General features: G+C 42.7%; 2 protein-coding genes across 12 annotated transcripts in view; one reads left to right on the top strand and one right to left on the bottom strand.

Annotated features, from left to right (window-relative positions):
* Positions 1 to 886: 886 nt before the first annotated feature.
* Positions 887 to 18,677, bottom strand: MTRF1 (mitochondrial translation release factor 1). 9 transcript variants are annotated; one of them, XM_071448293.1, is made up of 12 exons: positions 14,373 to 14,508; positions 11,405 to 11,582; positions 11,234 to 11,327; positions 11,083 to 11,145; positions 8,515 to 8,606; positions 7,612 to 7,693; positions 7,294 to 7,401; positions 7,032 to 7,204; positions 5,747 to 5,864; positions 4,464 to 4,600; positions 2,712 to 2,810; positions 887 to 1,106 (listed from the first exon to the last, which is right to left on the bottom strand). In XM_071448293.1, the coding sequence occupies exons 4-12, from the start codon at positions 11,090 to 11,092 to the stop codon at positions 987 to 989; spliced, it is 939 nt and encodes a 312-aa protein (XP_071304394.1). In that variant the 5' UTR covers positions 11,093 to 11,145; positions 11,234 to 11,327; positions 11,405 to 11,582; positions 14,373 to 14,508; the 3' UTR covers positions 887 to 986. The 9 variants fall into 9 exon arrangements, with proteins under 9 accessions (XP_071304394.1, XP_071304389.1, XP_071304390.1 ...); XM_071448288.1 differs by lacking the exon at positions 14,373 to 14,508 and adding an exon at positions 18,549 to 18,677 and having other exon boundaries at positions 11,083 to 11,541; XM_071448289.1 differs by lacking the exon at positions 14,373 to 14,508 and adding an exon at positions 17,875 to 18,204 and having other exon boundaries at positions 11,083 to 11,541.
* The window catches only part of NAA16 (N-alpha-acetyltransferase 16, NatA auxiliary subunit), a 61,402-nt gene continuing 56,093 nt past the window's right edge, over positions 18,362 to 23,670 (top strand). For 2 of the 3 annotated variants that reach the window (XM_071448273.1, XM_071448274.1), the window contains exon 1: positions 18,365 to 18,624. In XM_071448273.1, coding sequence (XP_071304374.1) covers positions 18,571 to 18,624 — 54 coding nt within the window. In that variant the 5' untranslated portion in view covers positions 18,365 to 18,570. Of the gene's footprint in view, positions 18,625 to 23,670 lie in introns of all 3 variants that reach the window. The other variant, XR_011682462.1, reaches the window with a different exon arrangement.

Below are 23,670 nucleotides of genomic sequence, written 5' to 3'. Positions count from 1 at the left end.
AATAAGATGCCATGATCTGGCAAGTGAAGCCAGCTGAGCAGAGCACCAATCTTTGTGTCACCCTGAGCACAGAGCATTCCTGAGTCAGGCATACAAAGAGCGCCTGCTGGTGCTCAGTGCCTGCCAGCACCACACGTGTGCAGGGCAAAACATCAGCACCAGTCCTGCCAAAGCCAAGTGTGCCCTGGAGACACCTGGATCCGTCCCCTCAAGGACAGGCAAAGGCAGACATTCCCAAAGACAGGAGCTCAATTCCAGAGCTACCTGGTTTGTTGAAATGCATCTGCAGTATGAACTTGTTTTCTCTGCCAGGAGACAAGGAGCTGCCTGTTACCTCATAAACTTCATTGAAAAGCAGAGCACATACTTCTACACTGCAGCACATGTGCCAGTCCCACCACAAGCTGACCCAAGAGTTCCTGGAAGAAATTTAACAGGTTTCTCTTATAACATTCCGGCCCTTTTTCACTCCCTTTGTTCTTAAATATTTACTCTAAAAAAAATAAAGCATCTTAATACAAAGTTATTTCTAAGGTACTAAATTTAGGAAGTTCACACACTAAGTGGAAACAAATAAATAGTATTCAGGAGGCAAGATTCTAAACTATGTTAGGGGAGCTCAGTTTCTTTCACCCAGAGAGGAACATCTCCCACCACCAAACAAAAAGTGCACTATGTGGTATTTATTCTGCTCCACCACCACAATTCTCTGTCTTTCCAGCTGCAACACTGTCAAGAGAAGGATCAGCTTAACAAAGCCCAGCTGCCAAGACAGGAGGAGTGTGCACACAGAACTCCAAGCTGATGTTTTTCTGCCAGGGCTGCTGCAATAAAAATTCAACCCACTTCTACCAAGATGCAAAAAGAAAAGTATCACACCCTGAAAAACAGAGAAATAGGTTTTAATCAACATATCCTCTAACAAACACATCTGTTTTATTTGATTACCAAACACAACAATTCTGTTTTAATTCTACTTGAGGTCTTCAGCCTCCTCCTTCTAAAGCCTGCAAATTTTCTAGATATTGGGTGACAGCCTCTATCTCTGCAAACTCCAGTAGTCTGTTGATTAGCTTATCCAGTGCTTCTTTCCCACTTAGAATTTCCTATGAAAAAAAAAGCAGACAAAAGCATTACTTATTGTTCTTCAGCATTATTCTGAAACACCAACTACTCAAACCCCTGAAATGCACTTTGCCTGCAGTCCCTCCACTTGCTCATCCTTTCAGGTCCCTCCCATGTGAAAGCAGCAGTGGTGGACAGCAGCAGGATATCAGCTGCCTGCCTGTGCAAGGCACATGGATTCTGGCAGCAACAAAAGCAGCTACTGCCTTGGTTTCATGTAACCCATGCACCTACATGAAAATTCCCTGCAAGAACAATCAAGGATTGAAGAACCTCACTCAAATACTGTTGGCCACAGCAAGAGTGAGGCTGTTTTGCAAGCAAAGCTCGACTAACTTTTGTCAGGCACTTTATGGCTCCAGTTTCACTCAAGAAAGATCCAAACACTAAGGAACTGACTAACAAAAGCCACTTTTATGCAATCATGGAACTATTTCCTCTGCCATGGTATTCTGCATTCCATTAACTATGAACCATTCCATATTCAGTATGCCCTGTATTTACCCAGGACACCTGTGGGTACAGTTTGAAAAGTGCTGCTCCTTATGCAACAGCACTTACAGCAAACTGGATACCTAAGCCAAAATATCGAGGGATCACCCTAAACTTTGTTTTTCATAAATTTAATTTTAAAAAATCCATGATTAGGGTTTTTTTTCCCATTGTAAAAACCCCCCAATAAACAGAATCATAGAATGGCCTGGGTTGGAAGGTACAGTAAAGATCACCCAGTTCCAAGCCCCCTGCTATGGGCAGGGACACCTTTCACTAGACCAGGTTGGTCAAAGTTCCATCCAACTCAGCCTTGAACACTTCCAGAGATGAGGCACCCACAGCTTCACTGGGCAACCTGCTCCAGGTGTCTCTCCACCTTCACAGTAAAGACATTTTTCCTAACATCTAATCTAAATATACCCTATTTTAGTTTGAAGCCATTCCCCCTTGTCATGCCCTTGTAAAAATCTCCTTCTTTCTTGTAGGCTCCCTTTGAGCACCAGAAGGCTGCAATTAGGTCACCCCAAAGCTTTCTCTTTTCCAGGTTGAACAATCAGTAAGACTCAAGCCATATGTAGATATTTACTTGGACACAAGATCTCAGATAATATTAAAATGAAAACATTCCATTTCAGTTTCTTTTAACTGTGGCTTGTGATGAAAACATAAAAGTTTTTCTCGTTCTTTACTTGAGCATTAGGAGGAGGAAAGAATGGCCTGACAAAACTAAAAAGTCCTTCCTGTAGGGTTTTTGGTTTGGATGTACTATGCTGCAAGAATCTCAAATGTCACTTGCCCAGTTTGGCCAAAGGACTCATGGATCTCATTGAGGACTATGTGCTTGGTCACTTTCCACTCACATAGTAGGAGAAAAACACACAGAGAAGTAGGCCAGTGAGCTACAGCCTGTGCCAGTCATCTCTAAGACTACAAGAAGGCAGGAAAGAAAGTTTAAGCTTTCTAAATCTAGTGTTCTGTCAGAGCACAACTGGCTACATTCTTCATGTATATCTTAAGTTGTACTCACTAAGTTAATTTTTTCTTTTTATGATAAATGTGAGTATCTAAGTAGTCTCATAAGGAATCCTTACCTTGATATTGCGTGCATCATATGAGATCCTGTGGTCAGTCACTCTGTCCTGAGTGAAGTTGTAAGTACGAATTCTCTCTGACTGGGCTCTTGTTCCCAACTGCAGCAAAGCAGGAAAAAACAAAATCTGTTGTGTTTTAAAAAAAAACAAATACTTCTCTAGAACAGGATGCTTAAAATAAACGGTGATGGATCAGCCTGTTCCAACTACCAGCCTAGTGGTCACTGGCTGGGCATTACTGAATGGTACTGTCTGTGATTGTGTATCACAAACCAAGTTTCTATATCCTCCAGCACATTTCTGTTCCCCCTCTGTAGCTGAAAGAACCACATCACTTTCAAAGGTCGTGTAAGGTACGACAGTCCCTACTTCAAAAAATACACAAGTGGGGTTTTCTGGGGGGAGAGGGGGTTGTAGCTTCCACTCAAAATAATGGAAATAGGCTCCATTAATAATGGAAGCAGCACAGTCAATGCGTGGCTGTTGGAAATTAGCAACAAAGGAGACAGAGTAAGAAGTGAAGTTGCCCTCTAGTGGTGAAGTGTGAGGATGCAAGCAACAATTTTAACTTGAAGCAGAAACCCAAATGTAGCACTGTTGGGATTAAACACTTCACTAAACACTGTGGTCTGGTCTCTACTAAAATGGAGAATTAAATGTTAAAAAACTCTCAGAGAAGTAAATAGATGCCAGTTTCAGTGGGCTTTGGTGAAAATTTCATCTGCACTCAACATGTGTATTTTAGAACGTGGAATTTCTTGAATAAATTCCAAAGCATTAGGAAAGGTAATTCACTTTTGCCTGATTTTCCACAACAGTCATAAATATAAATATAAATATAAATATAAATATAAATATAAATATAAATATAAATATAAATATAAATAGAAATAGAAATAGAAATAGAAATAGAAATAGAAATAGAAATCCTTTATGCAGCTTTGAAGGCTCTCAAACTGAAATGAATAACAAAGATAAATGGCTCACTGCTTACAATGATGGAATTCATAATCTGCAGGGACAATACACTTAAATGCAACATGAAATAAGTGACTAAATAGCTGAGCTGGAAAATCTGGAGTACTAAGTAATTCTCTACTTCTGAAGCATTTTTACTCCAATAGATCACTGTTGTAGTTTGAACCACAAATGGGAAAATACTCAAAGAATGGGCAAAGAATGACAGGACATTTTGAGCAAAAAGCACACTTGGCAGCCTAACTTGAGGTAACTCTTCCAGAAGCGGTTTCTTCCTCAAAAGGTTACCTAAACTGTATCAAATAAGCTGCTACTTAATTGCACTGTGGCAGGATTGTTCATTTACTTGTTTCTCTCAAAACCTCTGTATGGCCTTAAAATAGTCTCCTTTAGAAACTTCTGAGAACTCCTGATCCTAGTTTCCATTGAATGTAACTTTTTACTGATGCTTGATTTGTGTAACTCTGGCCTTGATGGGGGCATTCAGTACATGATGTTGAATTTTCCCTTTTGAAAATTTTCAGCCAGTCTTTTGACCCTTTTTCCAGCCCAGTTGATGTCTCTTTTCGTTGCCTGAGAAGGCTACAGTACCACTGAACTGGGGTAAGTAAAGGCAGACTTACCATTCTGAAGTACAAGATTCTCCTCCCTTGTAAGCACCCCTAGTTTAGACACACACTCCCACTTGCTCTGTCCCCTCACCCAAAGAGATCAGAAACAAATCTACAACACAACACAACACCCCCTCCAGATCTCAGGCACCACCTGCCTCACCTGCAGCTTCCTGGCACTCTGCTCCTGACTGAGCTGCTTCTCAAGGACCTGCTGGTAGAGCTTGGCTCTCAGTGTCCGCAGCGCGATTTCCTTGTTCAGCTGCTGCGAGCGCTCCTGCTGGCACTCCACTGCCAGTCCTGCACACAGCCATCCAAGAGCCCATTAGAACAGAGAACAAACAAGCTGAATTAATTCTAACACATTAGGCAAATGAAACCTACTGGAGTGCTGCTGGTTTGTAGGGCCTTTCAGCTGCAGGATAAAAAGTCATTTTAACACACTGGCTGGAACCATTAGTGCATTTTTAAACTTGTCACAGCTGCACTGGGGGGTTTTTGTTCTGTGCTACAGAAAAGTCAGGGATATTTTAAAATTTCATGAAGCAAACAAGTTTCTGACATTGCCTTAAGAAACTGGATTCACTCCAATTAGCTGCCATATGTTAAAAATGCAATTTGAACAGTCTACAAGAGGATGTTTAAAAGAGTGTAACACAAGTTTTTAAAATCTTAGTCCAGATAAGCTCTTGGAGACTGGAAAATTCATTATTCTAGGAGAAAGGGGTGCCTAATAAACACTGGTGAGTCTTGAACTAAATTATGAAAAATGAGACAAAACAAGACTTTAAGTCTTTAAAAGAAATGTGTAACTTTTCATTTGATTTCTGAATAAAAAAGGCCTATAGGGAACAGCTGTTTTCAGTCACTTTTCTGTGCCTAAAGTGATTCTGTATCTTACAGAGAGAAGTTCACTGAGTTTCAATAAAACAAATCCCAAAAAAGACAGAATGGTCCAGTCTACACTGTACCTTCCCATCAATATACGTTTTCCCTTCTATCCAATATATGATAGCATTATCTAGTATTGAATGAAGATCTTTAAGCTTTCTTTTAAATCAGTCATGTAACAACACAGACTCCAGCTAGGCTAAGCATGCCCTTGCTTGCTAGTGACCATTACTGCTGAAGGTAAAGAGCACATAGTGCAAATTATTTACATCTTCTACCCCATTCCTGTCACCCTCCATTTGTTCTTTCATCCTTCAAAGACAGTTTATTCATTCAACACTCCCTCTAAAGACAGAACTGGCATAATCACTGTGCCCCTGGTACACAGCTCATGTCTCACACTGTCTGGCTACAAGAGGGACAGAACCAGAAGGGGCTACTTCTCCTTTCTTGGTATAAGGCCCAGCCCTACAAGAGACAACCTGCAGGACACAAGCTTCCTTTTCAAGATACAGATTCAGTGTGATTAAAAGTGCAAAGTACAGCCAGACTTACCTGTAGGAAGGTGCACAATCCTCACAGCACTATCAGTTTTGTTAACGTGTTGCCCTCCTGCTCCTTTGGCTCTGAACGTATCTATACGCAGATCTTTGGGATCCACTTTAACATCAACCTAGAAGCAAAGAAAATTACTACTTCCTGTTCATTCTAAAAATATTTGGATGTCAGTGACACTGATTAATAAGAAATCACTTCTCAAAAAATGGCTCCTTTACAACTGTTCCTAAGTACCAGTCATAATCATTATAATTCTAAAAATGCAGTGTCAAGTATTTCTGAAAAGCAAATGATGCCTTAAAGATTTCACTTAGTTTTTCAAACTCTTACTCCAGATCCTTCACAAAACAAGGTATGTGTGTGTGTCAAACAAAACACAATCACTGTTTTGCAAAACCACTAGCTTTGGCAGAGAGGCTAAGAAATAAGCAAATATTTAAAAACCACGTCTAAACAGCAGTGCAAGGATCTTGTTCATGAGTCAAGCCTGAATGATTCTTGCAACAGTACTTAGAATCATCTGAGAAGAAAACAGGCATATCCAGATCTATTCAAGTAAGGATTGCCACACTGGAAATAGGAGTCCATGATGACCTGGACCATAGTTTGAGCTCAGTGGATGGGAAAGGAACAATCAGATCTGATCAATGTTGCAAGGAAAGTATTATGAAGAAGCAGGAGAAGGTGCAGAAAAAGCCTACAGGATCTGGTTTTGTTTATTTTTTGTGTAAATTCATGGTCTAAGTGAGAACTGTCCGTATCAGTGCGATCTCAGACAGACTAGCCAACACACTCATTCACATTCAAAGCAGACTGTCTTTGATTTAACAGAGAAGGACACCAATAATTTAAATGAAACAAAAAACTCAAAAGGATGTACAGAAACACATTACTATGCAACACTGAGTATTTTCTTGGATATATTCTGTGTCTTAGTACATGATGTAACTTAAAATGGGCTTACTCATAGCAGTGAGTCTTGTCAGTGTTGGGGCTGGAACACTTAATGAAATGATCACTCACTTACATGCCATTTCAGGCAACATCAAATCCCTGCCAAGTTGCTTCTGATGATCCATTTATACATGTAAGGTACAGAGCCAAGGACTATCATCCCCCAGAGTAAGAGCACTTGTGTTTCATTTGCTGGGACTTGCATGAAGCACTTGCTTATCAGTGAAATCCCCAAAACAGTAACATGCTTTTAAATAACACCTACTCCAATACCAAAATGTGTGAGCAGGGGTTCAGCACCACCTTAGCAAACCAATGAACAGTTTACCTCCTCTGGCTGAGGGAGGACAATGACTGACATTGTCCCAGTGTGAATACGCTGCATTCTTGATGACATGCCCGTCTCAGGGATTCGCTGGACTCGGTGAGTCCCTCCTTCATATTTCAGATGCCTGTAGACATTCTCTCCTGAAATATGAGCAGCAGCATGATGCAAACCTCCTGGAGAGACAAACAGTGTGTGACAAATACAGCAGAGAAACACTGCTTTCCAATTCCATTGTCTTGGAATCTCTGAAGAACTGCTGTACCTATCTCAGCTGGGGTATAGTTCACGATGTCAAAGGTCCAACGTTTGTAGTCAGCATAGCTCTGGTACATGTCAAACATTTCTTTAGTGAACTGTTGGCAGATGTCCCCTAAAAATCAAAAAGCATTACCACATAAACAGCACATTTTAGATTTATCTGCAACTCTAACCCCATTCATTAGGCAGGTTAATGCTCATCTTTAGAAAGTATTGCTGTATGCCAGTAAAGTATAAAAAAAGCATTAAGAATAACACATAAGAGGTTTAATGGAGTTGGATGGAGGTTGGAAGTAATCTTCACTGTAGGGGCTTTGCTGACCTCCAGTTGTTCTGCCAGCTGTCACTTCTAATATGACAGGACTTGTATCATATTTTTCCTTTGGCACTAGAAGCTGGAAAAGCTGAAAAAAAAAAAAAAGAATGCCATTATCTCTGTCATGACCCTGGATCTTCGCTTAATCAAATTTACAGCCAGACTTCACAATTGCCACAGCCTGAGCACACACAACCACTGACTTCCTTTGACAAGGAAGTTAAGTAGGACTAAAAACTGTCCAATGACCATTGCAACTCAGTGCAGTCAGTGTGGAAATGCAACATGCTAGTGCATTCACATGAAAGCTAGCTGATAGTCCAGTCCTGCCAAGTCAGGTACCAGGTCACCCACCCCAGCCCCAGCTACCTATGAAGACAAAGTTATTAGCTAACCCAGTCAATCTTTACATTAATCTTATTTCTCAGAAAGTCACATTTCATATTATTTTAGTCTGAGTATAGAAATGAGCCCAAACACAGTGGTCTCCACTGAATTGTTTCAACTTCTTTGCTTTTATTTTCCCCACTCATGGGATGCTGTCAGCTGAAGAGAAAATGAAGGATTGTAAGTTCCAATCAGAAATCCCTCAAGAGTGCATGCTCCACTGCCACAAACAGTTACTAGGATGTTATGTCAAATCTCAGTAGCACAGACGCACCACTTTTTTAATCCCCTTCAGCATTTGCAGACAGACAAGCAAGAGAAATTACTCAATCATCTCCTAAGACACAATTGTCACTAACAAGCTTATTAATAATTAATGTTGCCACTTCTTTTCAGGGAGAATACAAAAGCTGGACTTCTGTTTCATTAAACTCAAGTGTCAGAATCTATTAGTAAGATCATAGAGGAAAGGTTTTCTGACATCTTTATTTACAAAGCTGTGAAATTTTACCTCAGGCTCACCTTTCTGCACAACATGTTCATTTTTTTATCCAGGCTTTCCTTCTCTTCTAAGGCAAGCTCGAGAAGTTGTTTCTCATCTCTGCTGTCTAGTTCTAAATTCGAACAACAGGAACAGATGTTAGCCAATCTCACCAAGAGCAAACTATAACACAGCTGTCCAAAGACATGCACTGCAGCACAGAGAAGCTTGTAGAGTTTTGCCAGCATAAAATACTCAAATAAGAGCAGCCCAAGCTAGGATGCACATTGCTAACTCAATGATCATATTTTCCAGGTGTACTAGAAGGAGAAGCAGATATTTTACCTTAACCATCCCACATTTTAGAGCTTACTAACAAACTACAACACATTCTCAAGTAAAGCTCACAGAAGCTCCAAGCCTTTTCTGCTATGGAGGCTCCAGCTTACAGTAATAAAAATTTTTGATCAGTTAGAATAGATTATACACTAAGTAGAAACTTGAAGACAGGAGTCAAGTGAAAAACCTGTCACTGCTAAAACAGGGAACCCCCTCTCCTTTTCATCTTTCTTTCCACTTTTCTACTCACCAGAAAGTGAAACAATTCAACTCACTGAAATTAAAAAGCAAGTCTGGTTGAATAAGTGCACGTTTTTACCATGCCAAGTTGAACTAGATTTAAATTACAACTGGACAATTACCAACACAAATGAGGAGGGAATGGCTGAAGCCAGCTTTGAGCAATTGGGAGTAAGAATGGGGGAACAAAGCAATAAAGAGAAGGTGAAAACTTTCTGCCTTGTGGCCAGCATGGAAACCATAGGTTTGTCTCAGATGCAGCATAAAACTGGACTCAATTGCTGCTAGCTGGTCCAAAAAGTATTGATCAGATAAACAATATCAAATTAACTGTTGTCAGCAGAGATGGTCTGGTGGTGACCAATGAGCTTAAGGTTCAAAGGATTGGTATCCCATTCCTACCTCCCTTCAAAACAGAATTCACTTAACCTACCTCGTGACTCACACCACCAGAGGGAAACTGGGAAATATTTTTCTGCTTCACTGAGTGTTGCAAATATAAAATCCTACATCAATTGTCAGGAATTCAGGTAGTAGAGAGAAGAGGGTCAGTTAGGGAGCTAAGTGGAAAACAGTGAATAGCCAAATGAAGGGGACATCTGTGTTTTAACTTGGCCACAGGATAAATGGTACAGACATTTATCATTTATACAGACAGAACAATTTGGCTCTATTTAATTAATTTATGGGCTGTAATTTTTTACCACTCTTTTCCCTTCTTTCAACTAGAACTCACTCCATCCCTCCACATCATAATTTATGGAATTAGAAAAATTCATTATATTCATTTGATTCAAAACCAGCCTTTCTAAGTTGAAATATGAATTTTCCAGAATTTTCTTAATACTTTTTGATTCTTTCAAGAGCATTTATTTTTCAACATTAAATTTTTGTACCTTGTCTTCTTCACTCATTCTCCTCTTTTCTCCAGTGAAGAGAATTAGAGAGGGTTGAGGATTAAAATATTTTAAATAACCATTTTTTTCCAAAAGCACAAACATCTATTTATTATTAAAACTAAAGTATACAAATGTTTTATACCTCTTTCTAAATAAGTTACATTTACATCTTTTTTTCAGTATGTCTCTTACTGTTTTGTCCACACCCCTTGTCTCTCTCTGAAAAGCACCATGAACTTTTGTCTTCTTCCATTTACAGTGCTGGGTACTGATTTCTCCCATCCTTTGATTTTCCCCTCCTTCTCTGCTTTAATGCAAATCCCATTCTCTCCAGGTCAGTGTCTCCCTCTCTTGGCTTAATACTTGCCACTGTAGCAGAATGGATCCATTTTTTCCTTCCTACTGTGTGCACCTCCTCACACTTGTAACAATGCTGGGTTTTTCCCCAAATGTCGCGCCATTACTTATTTAATAAATTCTTTTATTTATTCCTCTGTACTTTCTTTTTGGTACAAAAACCAGGTACAATTTTTAATTCTCTTTTATCATTTCTACTGTAGCAAACTATCGAAAAACAGCAGCTTCTTAAACCATCCTGTTTATTCCTTAAAGGACTCCCCAAATATTTTCAAAGAAATATTAGCTTTTGCCATTTAAATTGGAAGCTGACAACTCAGAGCCAAATGAAAGTTCATGTCATTTGCTCAATAAATATCACTGAACTGGTCAGGTGGAATATAATTTTAAATAACACGGCAGAAGTCTGCATCTATCAAAGATTTTAGCCTCACTAATTTTTTTCCTTCAGTTCAACCAAAAAATAACCTCAAAATGAACACTTCCCAACTATTTCCGTTAGATGGATATCCCTGAGGTTCCAGACAATCCCTACTCTCCCAAAATTATCATAATAAGACCTCAAACTAAAATGAGGCAAGATGAAAACCAGAAGGATGTGGCTGGATGCAGAAAGCCCTTGCAACACACGAGCTCCTGGCAGCAGGGGGGACCAGGGGGTGTTCCAGGTCTGGCTGAACTTACTCACAAGCTTTCCTCAAAGGCTAGGCAATGAAATTTATCCCAAGCACAGCTGCTGTTCTGAAGCAAGCAAGTAGATGTGTTCTCCTTTACCTGTGCACATCGCTTCTAACTCCTGAACTTCTCTTTCAGCCTCTTTGATTTCTTGAAATGCAGCTGCAATGGGGGACAGATTGGCACATCTTCTCCTCAGGGTTCTTTGCTCAAAGTCATTTAATGAGTGTGCACTTAACTGATGACTAACCTGCTGGTATTCCTTGCTGAGAGACTCCAGATACTTCTGCACAGCCTCATTCTTCCACAAAGCTTGAGAATCCTGGTGGTTTTTCCTGTGCCAACTGTTAAAAGACAGAGTGAATCTAGCTGTGTCCAATAAAGGCTTTGGCCTCCAAAATCCATGGCTGTGCAGTCCCACCATGCAGCCTATCTTCTTTGCAACAGGAGGGAGAAGACAGCTGTCAAGTTGGCTGTGACAGCAGCAACTGGCAAGCAGGCTCTTGAAACGGCAGACCTTTTGGAGAGGTTTCATTTTGTTTCTTATTTTTCCACCTCCTGAAATTAAAAGTACACAGTATATTGGCCAGTGTTGTTATCTAGAAAAAGAAAGCATTCTATTAAAAAAAAAAACCACAACAAACAAACACAGGGATGGTATCAAGGCCATATCCTGGTTTGATTATACCAACACAAATGCAACTGTCATGGACAAAACTATTCCTGTTTTAGTCCCAGTTTAAACCAGAAGCTCTTATCACTATCATTGTGACTGACTGAGGGTTGGAAAAAGTCTTTTCTCCCCCCCTCCTCAAACAGTTTATTTATACTATGGAAAAGCTCCTGTGGATGAGGCTTTACAGACAGTAGCTTCATTTTGCCATATGTCTCATCAGAAAAATCCAACCATTTCATGCCTTACTGATGAAAGAAAAATGCTGCTGAGAAGGCAAATCAATACTAGAGGTAAAGAATTCTATCCAGAGAATGTAATAAATGTCCAGAATTATGTGTCAAATTATATCCACTGCCATAAAAGGAGGACATTAGTAGATGACCACACAACAGATCAGTCAATAGGACTTCAATGCGCTTACAAAAAATCACTCACTCATAAGAGAAGTGAGTGAACTGGAGAAGACGACAGGAGAAGACAGAACTTCTTTATGTGCTTTATGTCCCCCGCATACTCCTTACTGTGATATATTTACACTTAACCAACATAATATTTTCCATCCAAAAAAGTGAGTAAGAAGCAGGTACTCTGAAATACAACTCCTGCATTTTTCTGAGACATTTGGCCTACAGTTTTATAGAACCCAGACTCCCCTTAGCATTACTGCTGCTCTATGAAAGATCATTTCCTCTTCACTTTATATCATCAACATTGCAAACTATGTTATGAATTACTACTGTGCTCTAAAATTTTATATTGGAGTGCAAGGCTCTGCCAGGAAAACTACATTGAGATCACACTTATTCTAGGGCTACTCACACAGAAAAGGTTTAACATACAAAGAAGCATTCCTAGTAACCCTGCCAGTGCCACAGTCCCATCTGTCCACTGATTTTTACAAAAATGTGGATTCTGACAAAATAAGAGCATGAATCTTTTTGCAACAAGATCTCCTGGAAACACACGTTTCAGTTTCCTGACAAAATTATTTTTTACTCATCAGTGACAAGACCTCCTGTGCATCTTCATGCATTTTACTAACAAATTACTGTGACACTCTAAATGCTCAACTCGCCTGTTATTCTAACCTATTTACTGTCATCCATTTGTCCACAATGAAGAAAGAGCAATATGCAGTAGGACCAGAAGTACTGCATCCTGTCTGAATGCTTGTTTTACTACCTACAGAAGGAGGCAAGGACGTTTATTCTACTTCTGTACCCTTCCCAGATTCTCCAGCCAGCAGGTGCTATTGAATCCACAGCAGCAATCTCAAGACTGCTTTAACATACAGAAAGCAAATTATAGCCTTCCTGGAGTGCTATAGTGACTAAAACCAGCACTTGCAGCAGAGGGATCCTGTTCCCTTCACCAGGAGCACAGCAAAAGGCACAAATCAGGCTCATCATCCATGATCCTGGATTTCAGCATGAGTGGACTCAGTTCCAAAAGACCTAATTCTGCTGATGAATATGGACTTGCTCCAGATCAGCACAGCCCATTGTTGTTTGGCTAAGTGCTGATCATCGTCAACTCAATTTTAAAACATTAATGTTATCGTTTATTTTAATTAGTTCATTAAACATATTAATTATTAATTACAACCATCTAGCTAATTTTTACTGGTGTAGTTAAAAAGCAATGCACTCAAATAATGACACATTTGTTGTATTGCTTTGCCTGAGCTCTCAGAAATTATATTTTTGGGTTTAAAAGAAAAAAAAAGTAATAAATTAACACAGACCTTCAAGGAAGTCAGAAGTTTCAAAATAATTTTGCTATATTAAATAAAAAAAGGTATCTCCTTCTCAGAGTGGGGCTGCCACACCTTATTTGCATAAAAATAAACAGACATATAACTTTTACAGAACTATAAGCATTAGATGACCTATTAAATGATCTCCAAACCAGATTTTAATAACTTTTAAATGTGATTAAAACGACCTCGTGCACGCCACAAATCAAAAACCAATAAGCGAAAGTGACAACTGTAATTGTCCAATTAAAATAACAATTTTAAAAAATAATTTCAAGACAGGAAAGAGCTCTCAATCTTGCGAACTCTTTCAGAGGTTATAAAATGCATTGCTAACAATCAAAGATGCGACAGGCGCCATGCAGCAGCACTCGGGCACACACGGATTCGCAGGTGCACGGCAGGAGGAGGCACTGCAAGGCTCACCGACCGGATCAGGAACAGCTCGGGCCCCGGGAGCGCCTCCCACACACCTCTGCCTCCCACCACGGCCACCCCAGCAAAGCCCCGACAGCCGCGCAGGGAGCGCCCCGGCAGCCCGGCCCCGCTGCGGGGCTCACGGGGCAGCGACAGGCAGGAGCGGGCAGGGAGAGGCGGCAGGAGCAGGCACGGAAAGGCGGCAGGAGCGGGCAGCGAGAGGCGGCAGGAGCGGGCACGGAAAGGAGGCAGGAGCGGGCAGCGAGAGGCGGCAGGGGCGGACAGGGAAAGGAGGCAGGAGAGGGCACGGAAAGGAGGCAGGAGAGGGCACGGAAAGGAGGCAGGAGCGGGCACGGAAAGGAGGCAGCGGAGGGCAGCGAGAGGCGGCAGGAGCGGGCGGCGAGAGGCGGAAGGAGCGGGCACGGAAAGGAGGCAGAGGCGGGCAGAGAGAGGCGGCAGGGGCGGGCAGCAGAAGCAGGCTCACCGGCGGGGCGGGGGCCGCGCTGGCCCCGGTACCCGCGGCGGGGCTCGGGCACTCACCGTCCGCACGCCCCGACACCGCTGGGATCGCGGCCCGGCCCACGGGCCCACGGCAGACGGGAAGTGCGGCGGGCGCGCTCCCAGTCCCAGCATGCCTGCGGGAAAACGCGCTTCCCGTCCCCCCGCCGCCACCGGCACCGCGCCTGAGCCACGCCGGCGGCCAAGGCAGCCTCCGCCTTGCGAATCTGGTTAAAGATAAATTTCAGAGAAATCTGAATAAAATAACATTAAGCTCCACTTTGTGTCAGAGCTCACTATTCAATTCCATTTAAAATGAATTATTACTGGTCTACTAAAGGTAAGCAAAATATTAATAATAATTACCATTCTGCTTATGACTATGCTAGTTAGCTGCAGCTTCCTCATAAAGTATGCTTTAAAACATACTATGTATGTGGACATTTTAAAAGCTATTATTAAACATTATACCACTACCTCCCTAATAAAAATTTTTAAAATATTTAAGCAATGTTTTTTAATGCCTATAATCACCAAAATACCTTTCTTCTCAGCTACTGTCATTCTACAAAATAATAATAATAAAAAAAAAAAGTAAAATTTTTGTATTTAGGATGTAAACCATTCCTGGGATTCGGCATGGTAAATGTTCCAAAAGACTGAAAACAGGACAAATCAACGGGTAGGATTCGGATCAAAGCTCAGTGCCTGAATGACAACCAACCACTTGTCCTCCAGGCATGAGGACAGGTTCTGGCTCTGCTCTACCAGTGGGTACAGGAGGCAAGGCAGACAGATGGACAACCACTTCCAGAGAACAAGACCCACCCCAGAGTTGGTCCACAGGAAGGGCTACAGGAAACAGCACCCTGAAATCTTCCCCAGGCCTTAGCCCACACTGATGTGCCCTTAGAGATGCCATCAGCCAGACACCGTTCCCGTTATACCTCACTCATCTTCCACTATGACTTCTGGGACTTAGTGAAATGAAATAATAAAATTGTACTTGCATTGGTACTCTAAATATGCAATTTGATACTTAAAAGTATTGGGAAGGTCCTCTCTGGGAAGACAATCAGGAACTTAACAACCTGAAACTGGCAGTAGTCCTCATGCTCCAAAACTGGCTTTAAAAAAAGAAGGTAGGCCAAGAAAAATCAAATCAATTTCTACTCCAGCCAGTAATGGTTATTGCATTGAATCCAATCCTCTGATTAAATATGATCATGTTCAGTTTTTATTATCCCTCGTGGGTGAATGTTGTAACTTAAGTGTGAAAATAGAGACTGTAACAAAGTCCTGCTCCCTCCCTATCAGGGAGCAAAGCACGCAGGGGCAACTCAGCCAAGACAAGGGCCGGACTCTGTGCAGCCAGCAGGGCTGCCAGGGACCATCCACCACAGGACCTGTCCACGCATCTCATACTCAAAACACGTAAGATACACTCTTTCCCTTAGTTTACCGTGTGCTTTTAGACTGCAGTATGGGAACTGAGTATGAAGGATGTGAAATCTGCTTCTACCCCTCTCACAGTTTGTTTTCATGCCTTAAAACCTGCATGGCTGGAGCAGCAGGTGCTGACAGTGACATTGGGTGCAGAAGGGAAGAGTCACAGCAGGAAGACAGCTGGGCTCTGGGGCTTCAGGATCGATACAGTGGTCCTGTACTTTAAAACCTGGCACTCTTAACCTGCCGATTTAGAAACTGGAGGCAAAGGGATGGCTCATCAGACAGAACAGGCTCCAGGCCTTGGCTTGAAAGCAGGTCCATGCCCACACGGGGGCCCTTCTTTGCCCAGGGGGCCCTAACTGGGTTTAGTGGTGTGCCAGCATCTCCCAGCAACTTCCACAGGAGCAAAGTGACACACTCGGCAAAAATAGCAAACTTGTTACAATGTATGTAACACTTCAATATTGTTCCCCCCTTTCAGCCCAAACAGTTCAGACTTCTGAAATCTTTCTGTCTGAAGGAAAAAATGGTGACAGAATCATACGCTTCTTGAATACAGTCCTGTTTAATAACAAAGCCTGTACAGAGAGCTTTGTTTTGCCCAGCACAGTGGGATTAAATGACAAGAAGTTTTCTTGACTGCGCTCCCAAACCTCACTTTCAGTTGGAGCTCTGCCTTCCCACAAAGCTCATTTCTTTGTTTATTCTCTCCCAGCTAGCCTACAAACGTTTCTATTATTGCCTCTCTGCTTTCCTTTTCTTGCTGCTTTTAACAGACTTTTAATATGGACACATCTAGATACAAATCGAACCCCTGCCCCTTATTTGCAATTTGTCTACTTTCAGACAGCATTCTTTCCAGTGTTTGGACTATCAGGAAACAGAGACCTTTAGCTATGAAGAATAGCCTTATTGCTTCAGATCAAAGGTCCACCTAGCACAATATTTGTCTGATCGTTCTCCATGATGCATCAGTTTATCATTCAACCCAGCCAGAGGCCTTTTTGCCAAGACAGAAATTAGGGTTCATAGAGACGAGGCTTCAGCTAGTTGTCAGAAGTGCTGAAGACATGCCATGGTACAAACAGGCTCTGAAAATGATGCTGCAGGGCAAAGCCAAGGCTGCCATCCCTCTCAGTAATACTCCTGCCTTGTAAAAATTGGATACCCAGTGCAGCACTACTACAGCATTTAGCAGAAAGAACAGTGAATTGGGTACTGCCTGTGGAAAACACACATACTGTGATCAGCAACCCTGCTGACTGGCATCATTAGAAGCACACCAGAACAAAAAAGTGAGAAATAAACACAACAGAGATATTCCTTATGACAGACCATATATCTAGACAGATTAACAAAACCCTACAGAAACCAACAACCATTCACAAAAAACTGTCCATAAGCTGATGGCTCAGCTATAAAGAACTATAGGAAAGCATATACTTTATGTTCTCATCTTTGCTATTTTCATCTCAGAAAGTTTACTAAACATACCTTTTTTTTTTACTTATTAGTCTTCAACTTATTAGGCTGACATGCAGGTTACTCTCTTCCAAGAAATTGCCTACTGTTTTGTTCCCTCTATTAGCTGGAAAGAAAAGCAGCTATCATGTCATCAGCTTCAGCAAGGCTCATGTCAAGTCAAGGACATGCTGCTTGGGATCTTCAGACTCATAGCCATCTGCTTACCAAGTACCAAATAAAATACATTAAGTACACAGACTTTCTAATTGGCTCTTGTGAGTTACTGTTTCACACACACTTGCTTTACTGGGGATATCTATCATGTTCATCATCTGCGACTGTAGGTGGGTACCCATATCGTTACAGAACTAAGATACTTTGAAATAAATGCCAAAATATAATTAATATTTTTAAAAGTTAATTATGTAAACAAAAATTTTAATTGCAGTCGCCTAGTTTATTTTCCCTATAAGATGGCGTTTTTAATTGGTTATAACCTTGACAGTTTAACCAATTTTCCTTCTAAATAATGCCCTAGGCCATGCAGTTTTAGCACTCCTGGTTGTTGGTGGTTTTGGTCTGGTTTTGTTTTTAAGAATGATTTTTGGGAATAACAAGAAAAAAAAAAGACCTTAGACCTCCTTCGGTGAAGGAGCCAAGCGATGAAAAAACGCCGCTGTTCTGTGGACGCACGATGGTGTCGGGAAGTTTTACATAACCAACTGCTGAAAATGCCTTAGTGCGACGGGGGCCGTCCCCGCTCGCTCAAAGCCTGGCTGCCAAGTTTGCTGTTGTTTCCTTAAATACCAGCCAGGGCACTGCAAGCCCGCAGAGCCTCTCCGAGCCCCGCCGCCGACGGAGGCTGCGCTCCTTCCCAAGGCCGCCTCCCTCCCAGCCTTGCGGGCAGCCTGGCTCTCCGAAGCGGCCGTTTGAGCGCCGGGAGCGGAGCGTTTCAGCCGCCACTCCGGGAATCGCGCAGGGAATCACGGAGGGAATCCTCGCTCCCTGCCCTGGGGCCGGGCGGGCGGAGGGGGTGTCTGTGAGGGGGAGCGGCGCTGCGCCTGCGCCGAGGGGACCCCGGCGGCCATTTTGCAGCGTCAGGCGGGCGGCGAGGCGCCCCGGCAGCTGCGCAGAGGGGCCCAGGAGAGCCGGCGGGGAGGGCGGGCGGCGCAGGGCTATGAGTTAAAGTGCCGCCGCCGCCGCCCCGCCGAGTTCGGGCTTTTCCTCCCCGGCGTTCCCCCCTCCTCCCGTCCCTCGTACCGACAGCCGCCCCTCCCGGGCCGCCCCCACCCCCGCCAGCCGTGCCTGTCCCAGGGCCGCCCGCGCCATGCCGTCCGTGCCGCTGCCGCCCAAGGAGAGCAACCTCTTCAAGCGGATCCTGGTGAGCCACCAGCCCCGCTCCTCCTCCCGCCGCCGCTTCTCCCTCCTCTCCTCTTCCCTCTGGCTCGCCGGCCTCGCTCGGTGCCCTCCGGGTCACTTCGCCCGCCGCCGGAGTTGGCCCCGGCTGAGCGCACACGGATGCGGCGGCCGCGCTCGCCCGGGGGAGCCGGGCTGCCGTCGCCTCCTCGCCCCGGTTCGTCCCCGCTTCCTTCCTTCCTTTGTCTGGGGCCCGCCGAGCAGGCCGGGCGAGCCGCCCCTGCTCGTGTTGGCGGCCGGGAAGGGCTGGTGTGGCCCCCGGCCGGGGGAGGGCGGGAAGGAGGGAGGGAGCCAGGCGGGCTCCCCGGGCCGCCGAGCGCCTTCCTCCCGCCCGCCGCGGGGACTGCGGGGCGAGCCGGGGCCGCGCCGCCGCTCCCCTCCCTCCCCGCGCAGCGCGGAAGGAGGAGACCTCGAAGCACGGTGCGAGTGCAGCAGGGTTTGCTGTTGCTTGGTTGATTCCCATCTGCGCTTCATTTCCAGCGAGAGCTTCGGCTTTGGTGTAGGGACCGGGTTAAAAGTAGTTCGCTCGCTCAGCAGTTTTGAGTGTAGTTGAAGACGTGTGGTGGAATGAAGTATCCTGCTTCTGTGCGTCCTTTGGAGGACTTGTCTCAACTCCTTTGTGCTGGGCGAATTTCGCTCTTTGAGACTTAACGATGCAAGGGACGTTTAGTGTTTGCGAGGTAACTTTGAAGAAGGACCTTGCTTTAGCTGTGGGTTTCTAACTCAATCACTGTACTTTATCATGATAACACATTATGGGAAAAAAAAAAAGCCCCACTCCTCCCTCCGGAGACAAGAAAACACCACACTCCCTTTTTCGCGAGCTTGTCAGTGTGATGGTAATGGAGTTCCAGCCTCAACAAAATTGAGGTGTTTTGTTTCAGTTTACCACTCTGCAGGCAGAGGACGTCTGTGCAGCACACTAAGTAATCCTGCTGGCAGGCGGAAATTTCTTCAGTTCTCTCTGAGTTGGTTAGGTAGTTTCAGTGCTTCAGAACCACAGTAGTGGTTCAGAGGTTGACATTTGGGCTTCAGGAAGCTGAGGTCAAACAGTGTCAGTAAGCTCCTGTACTCTGTACAGAGCTGGTTTTTTTCAGCAGGTTCTTCAGAGCTGTTTTCTTTTGGCCGCTTTGCATAGTGTACAGGTTTTAAAAACTTACTGGTTCTTAATGGTGATTTGTTGCTTACTGCATGCTTATGGTATGCATCTTAGTAAGTCATTCTAGCACTCCTCTTTCTCTCGGCTAAAAATAAGTGACTAATATTAGAACGGTTAAGTGATTATTCTTACTAGCAGCAGACAAGTTCACAGTAGCAGCCACTTAAAAAGTTTTCTTGATTGGATTATAGAATGGCTTTTTAGAGATCATATTTTAGACTTTTTTTAATATTCAACAATGGATAAAAGTGTTGGAAATTAGTGCTTAGGCAAGATACATAAAACTTCAGTGAAGTTCATGCAGAAATGTACTTATGTTCTGAAACTTTCAGAAGCCTTTAACTGGTGCTGTGTAGTGGCCAGTTGCAGTCCTAAAGTGTTGATCACAAAGCTACTGGCTTGTCTCTTCATGTAGTGTCTCTTCTTGAAACTTAATTTCTTAAAATTTTTTTCTGACTAGCTCTGACTCTTATGGTGCACTTCTTTCTGGAATACTAATGTTGGCATACTACAAATGGAACCCTTTGTTTGCTTGACATGTCTCGGGGTATTTTTGTTTAGTAGTATAGCTTGTGGTGCTAAAGGCCCTTTAATCGAACCAGCTTTTGCTTACTTTGGCACTGCTAGAATATTTTAAATGCCCATAGCATTCCTAGTAATTTCCAAAATTGGGGGCAGGGATTAAGTGGGAGGCTGCATAATAAGACCCTACAAGCATGTAGGGTCTTATTAAATCGCTACAAGCATATAGTGATTTAATCACTTGGGACAGATGCAAGGAAATTATACTCATAGATTAGGCCTTTAGTATTTTTATGAATGCTCTGCAGAGAATTAGCAGTTGAAGAAGGGAAAACTGATTTGGAGATCATGAGAAATCCTTCACAGTGACTTGATGTGTGGATGTAACATATCAGACAGGTTATCAATGTTCTGAACAAGATGCCCAAGTAACAGCAAAGCTGTCAGAGCTGCCCTGGCTAGTGTGGCCTCTTGGAGATCAATGTAAGCTGAGAAGTCTGCTTAAGAAGCTGAGTAAATAGTCTTTAAGCCACATCAATTTGTGTGCTTGCATGCTTGGCAAGGCTTGAACAAGCTGACTTAAAACTAGCACTTAGGTGATTAGGGAAGCAATAGCAATTGTGGCATAGGTAGTAGTTGATCAGGACTACTGTAAGGTAGTGCTAAAGCTCCTTTCTTGCTCTGTTCTGTCTTCCAGTTCAGTTTTGTTTCTTAGGCCATACTTTCATTGTTCTGCAGAGACTTGCAGTCTAGATGCTCTTCCCCTGGAAGACCTATTGTGCTTACAGGTGTGCTGTTTGGGGGTAAGGGGCTGAGCCGCTTCAAGCTCTTCCACTTCACAGCCTCACAGAAGGCATGGATGAAGTATTTGAATATGTTCCCCTCTCATGGAAGGGGAAAAACATCATAAGTAAGCATTAATGTAGGAGTGCTTGTGCATTTCTTGCCAATTAAAGTCGGTCTTCAGCTTAGGTGATTTTTTAAGTGAATGGGGCAGATGCTGTCTAAAATAAGCATACTCCTGGTAGCTTAGAAAGGCTTCTTGTTAAGGTTGAAGTTTGGTATCATGTATTTGGTGTTTACTTCTAGTAAGCTTAGCCTAATCTTCTATTTTGTGTATTTAAAATTGAGCTGTAAACTTGCCTTCAGAGTATGTTTCAGTTTAAGCAGCTTTGATTTTTTTTTCTTTCACCCAAGAATCCATACTATAAACTGTCTCAGAGATAGTCTTAAACATTGGCTTTATGGAATCAAGTCAGCCCTGTCTGTACAGGGCATGGCAGTAGTCGTTGTAAGTAGTCTAGAAGGCTTTAGAGGAAAGCCTTGGGGTTCTTGTCATGCTTTCATGGCTCACTTGCCAAGTTGGTCTTGTTTTGTTTTCAAGAAATGCTTACTGTCTTCTAATATGTATTGGTGTGAGCCCAGGCTCAAGCAGTGTAAGGTATGATCTGATGTTGTTTCATGTTTGATAGAACTGTGGATAGTATTGTACCTGTAACTGACTAATCCTTTGGTTTCTTAGCAAATTCCTCATATTGCTGTTGCCTAAAATAAGGTTTGCTGCTTTAATTGCAGATGACTTCAGCTAATAAGACACAAAAAGTCTGGAAGTATATAGCCTTGCAGCAGTGGTTTGTTACTGCTCAGTTCATTCAGGCATACATTTTCCATTTTTCAGGGTAAGGAAATGTTAGAAATTACTTCAAGTGCCCTCTCTGAGGACTTGTTCAACTTCTCTGTAATGTCCTTTTCATTCTCCAACTTCTTCAATAACCTTAAGAGATTTCTTTTTTGATGAAATATAAATATACAGGTGTTTGTAGGATTTAATAAATTCTTATCCATAGAATTCTGAAAGCTTTTTTAAAATTTTATTTAATGAAATAATAATGGTTTATAAGCATGCAACTAGTCAGTCTCCTGGGAATGATGTGGGGGAGTTACTGAACTATTAAATTTGATAATTGGGAAGTTATGTTATGCTAATTAGGATCTCCCAAATGAGATCGATACCATAGCTGAGGTAGCCATTATTAACCCACCACTGGAGCAGTGGATATATGAAGTCTTTGACATTTAAAGACCCCTTCCTTTTAAAGACAGGAGTTTGGAGCAGTTGCTTAAAATCTTGTGGTATAACTCAGGACTGATTCTTGGTGTGGTTGTTGCTTGTGCTGCTGAGGACAGGCAGCCTAGGAAGAGTGTAAGGGGTTCCCTCCATAAGGACTTTCAGACAAGGTGGTGAGGATGCCTGGCCACTGCAAACTACTGAAATGACAGAATTGCAGAGGATAGATGCCAGCCTGGTGGTAAGAGTCAGTAAGGCTTTCATAAGGGAAAGTCACACTTCACATTTGTCAGTGATTTGAGACAGTCTCATTTGGAGAAGACTTAATCCCAGATAGATATTCTTGGTTTAGTTTTTCAAAAGGAGTTTGTGAAGGTCGTCATGCAAGGCTCAGAAAGGAGGCTTCTGTGGAATGCTGTGGGTTGTTTCTTGATTCTGGACTTTTATTTATACTTTTATTCTAAAAAATGTTAATTTTTCAGAGTTAAGTCTCTCCATGTTTTATGCTGGAATTTTTTCTTATTTGGCTGTTTATATGGAACAGAACAAGCACTGAATAGCAGGAAGAGTTCAGTTCTGAACTATTAGTGGCACAAAAAGTGAAGGCCACCTGAAAGCTTCCATGTTTTTGGAGCAAGTTGAGTCATAACAAGTAAAATTGCTTGTAGAGGAATGTAGGACTTGGAAATCCTAATTTATTGCAGACCTTGTATGGGCTGTGAGATGGATTGCCCCAAGATTTGAGATTTTGAGAGGTATTTGAAGCTTCATTAAAACAGTTTCCCCGATACATTGAAAACTGGTGATTCCTGGGAAATCCATAGGCTGTTATGCTACTGCCCAAGTACACTGCAAGTCTCTGTTTGCAGTGCAGTGTGCTTTGCTCTTTCCCCTGGTTCCTCCCCCAAGCCTCCTTGGAAGGAGGAGTATGAAATTGGAGGGAGAAAGACCTTAACAGAAGATTCAGGAGTTAAGTAAGTACTTGCCTGTCTTCAAGCTATCATGATTTATTTTGATTTTGGTAGAAACAGTGGCTGCAAAGTAGCAGGCTCCAAACAAGAAGTTGTTAACAAAAAGGTAGAATCCTTTTTGTTAACAAAACTTTTTGTGAGTGAAGGCAAACCCTTTGCTTGGAATGTTGATGAGGCACAAATAACTGGAGGCTGAGAACATTCTGGTGAGAACTGCAGTAGAGCTTTTCTTACTCAAAAGCCTCTCTCTCTGCATCCAGCCCTTGTATCTTACGGCTAGTGGCCTGTCCC

This window comes from Agelaius tricolor, unplaced genomic scaffold, assembly GCF_023055355.1.
Source record: "Agelaius tricolor isolate 1412-34295 unplaced genomic scaffold, bAgeTri1.0.p SCAF_26, whole genome shotgun sequence".
Classification (NCBI taxonomy): Eukaryota; Metazoa; Chordata; class Aves; order Passeriformes; family Icteridae; genus Agelaius; species Agelaius tricolor.
Note: the sequence above shows the minus strand (reverse complement) of the source record. Positions and strands in the feature narration are given on the sequence as shown.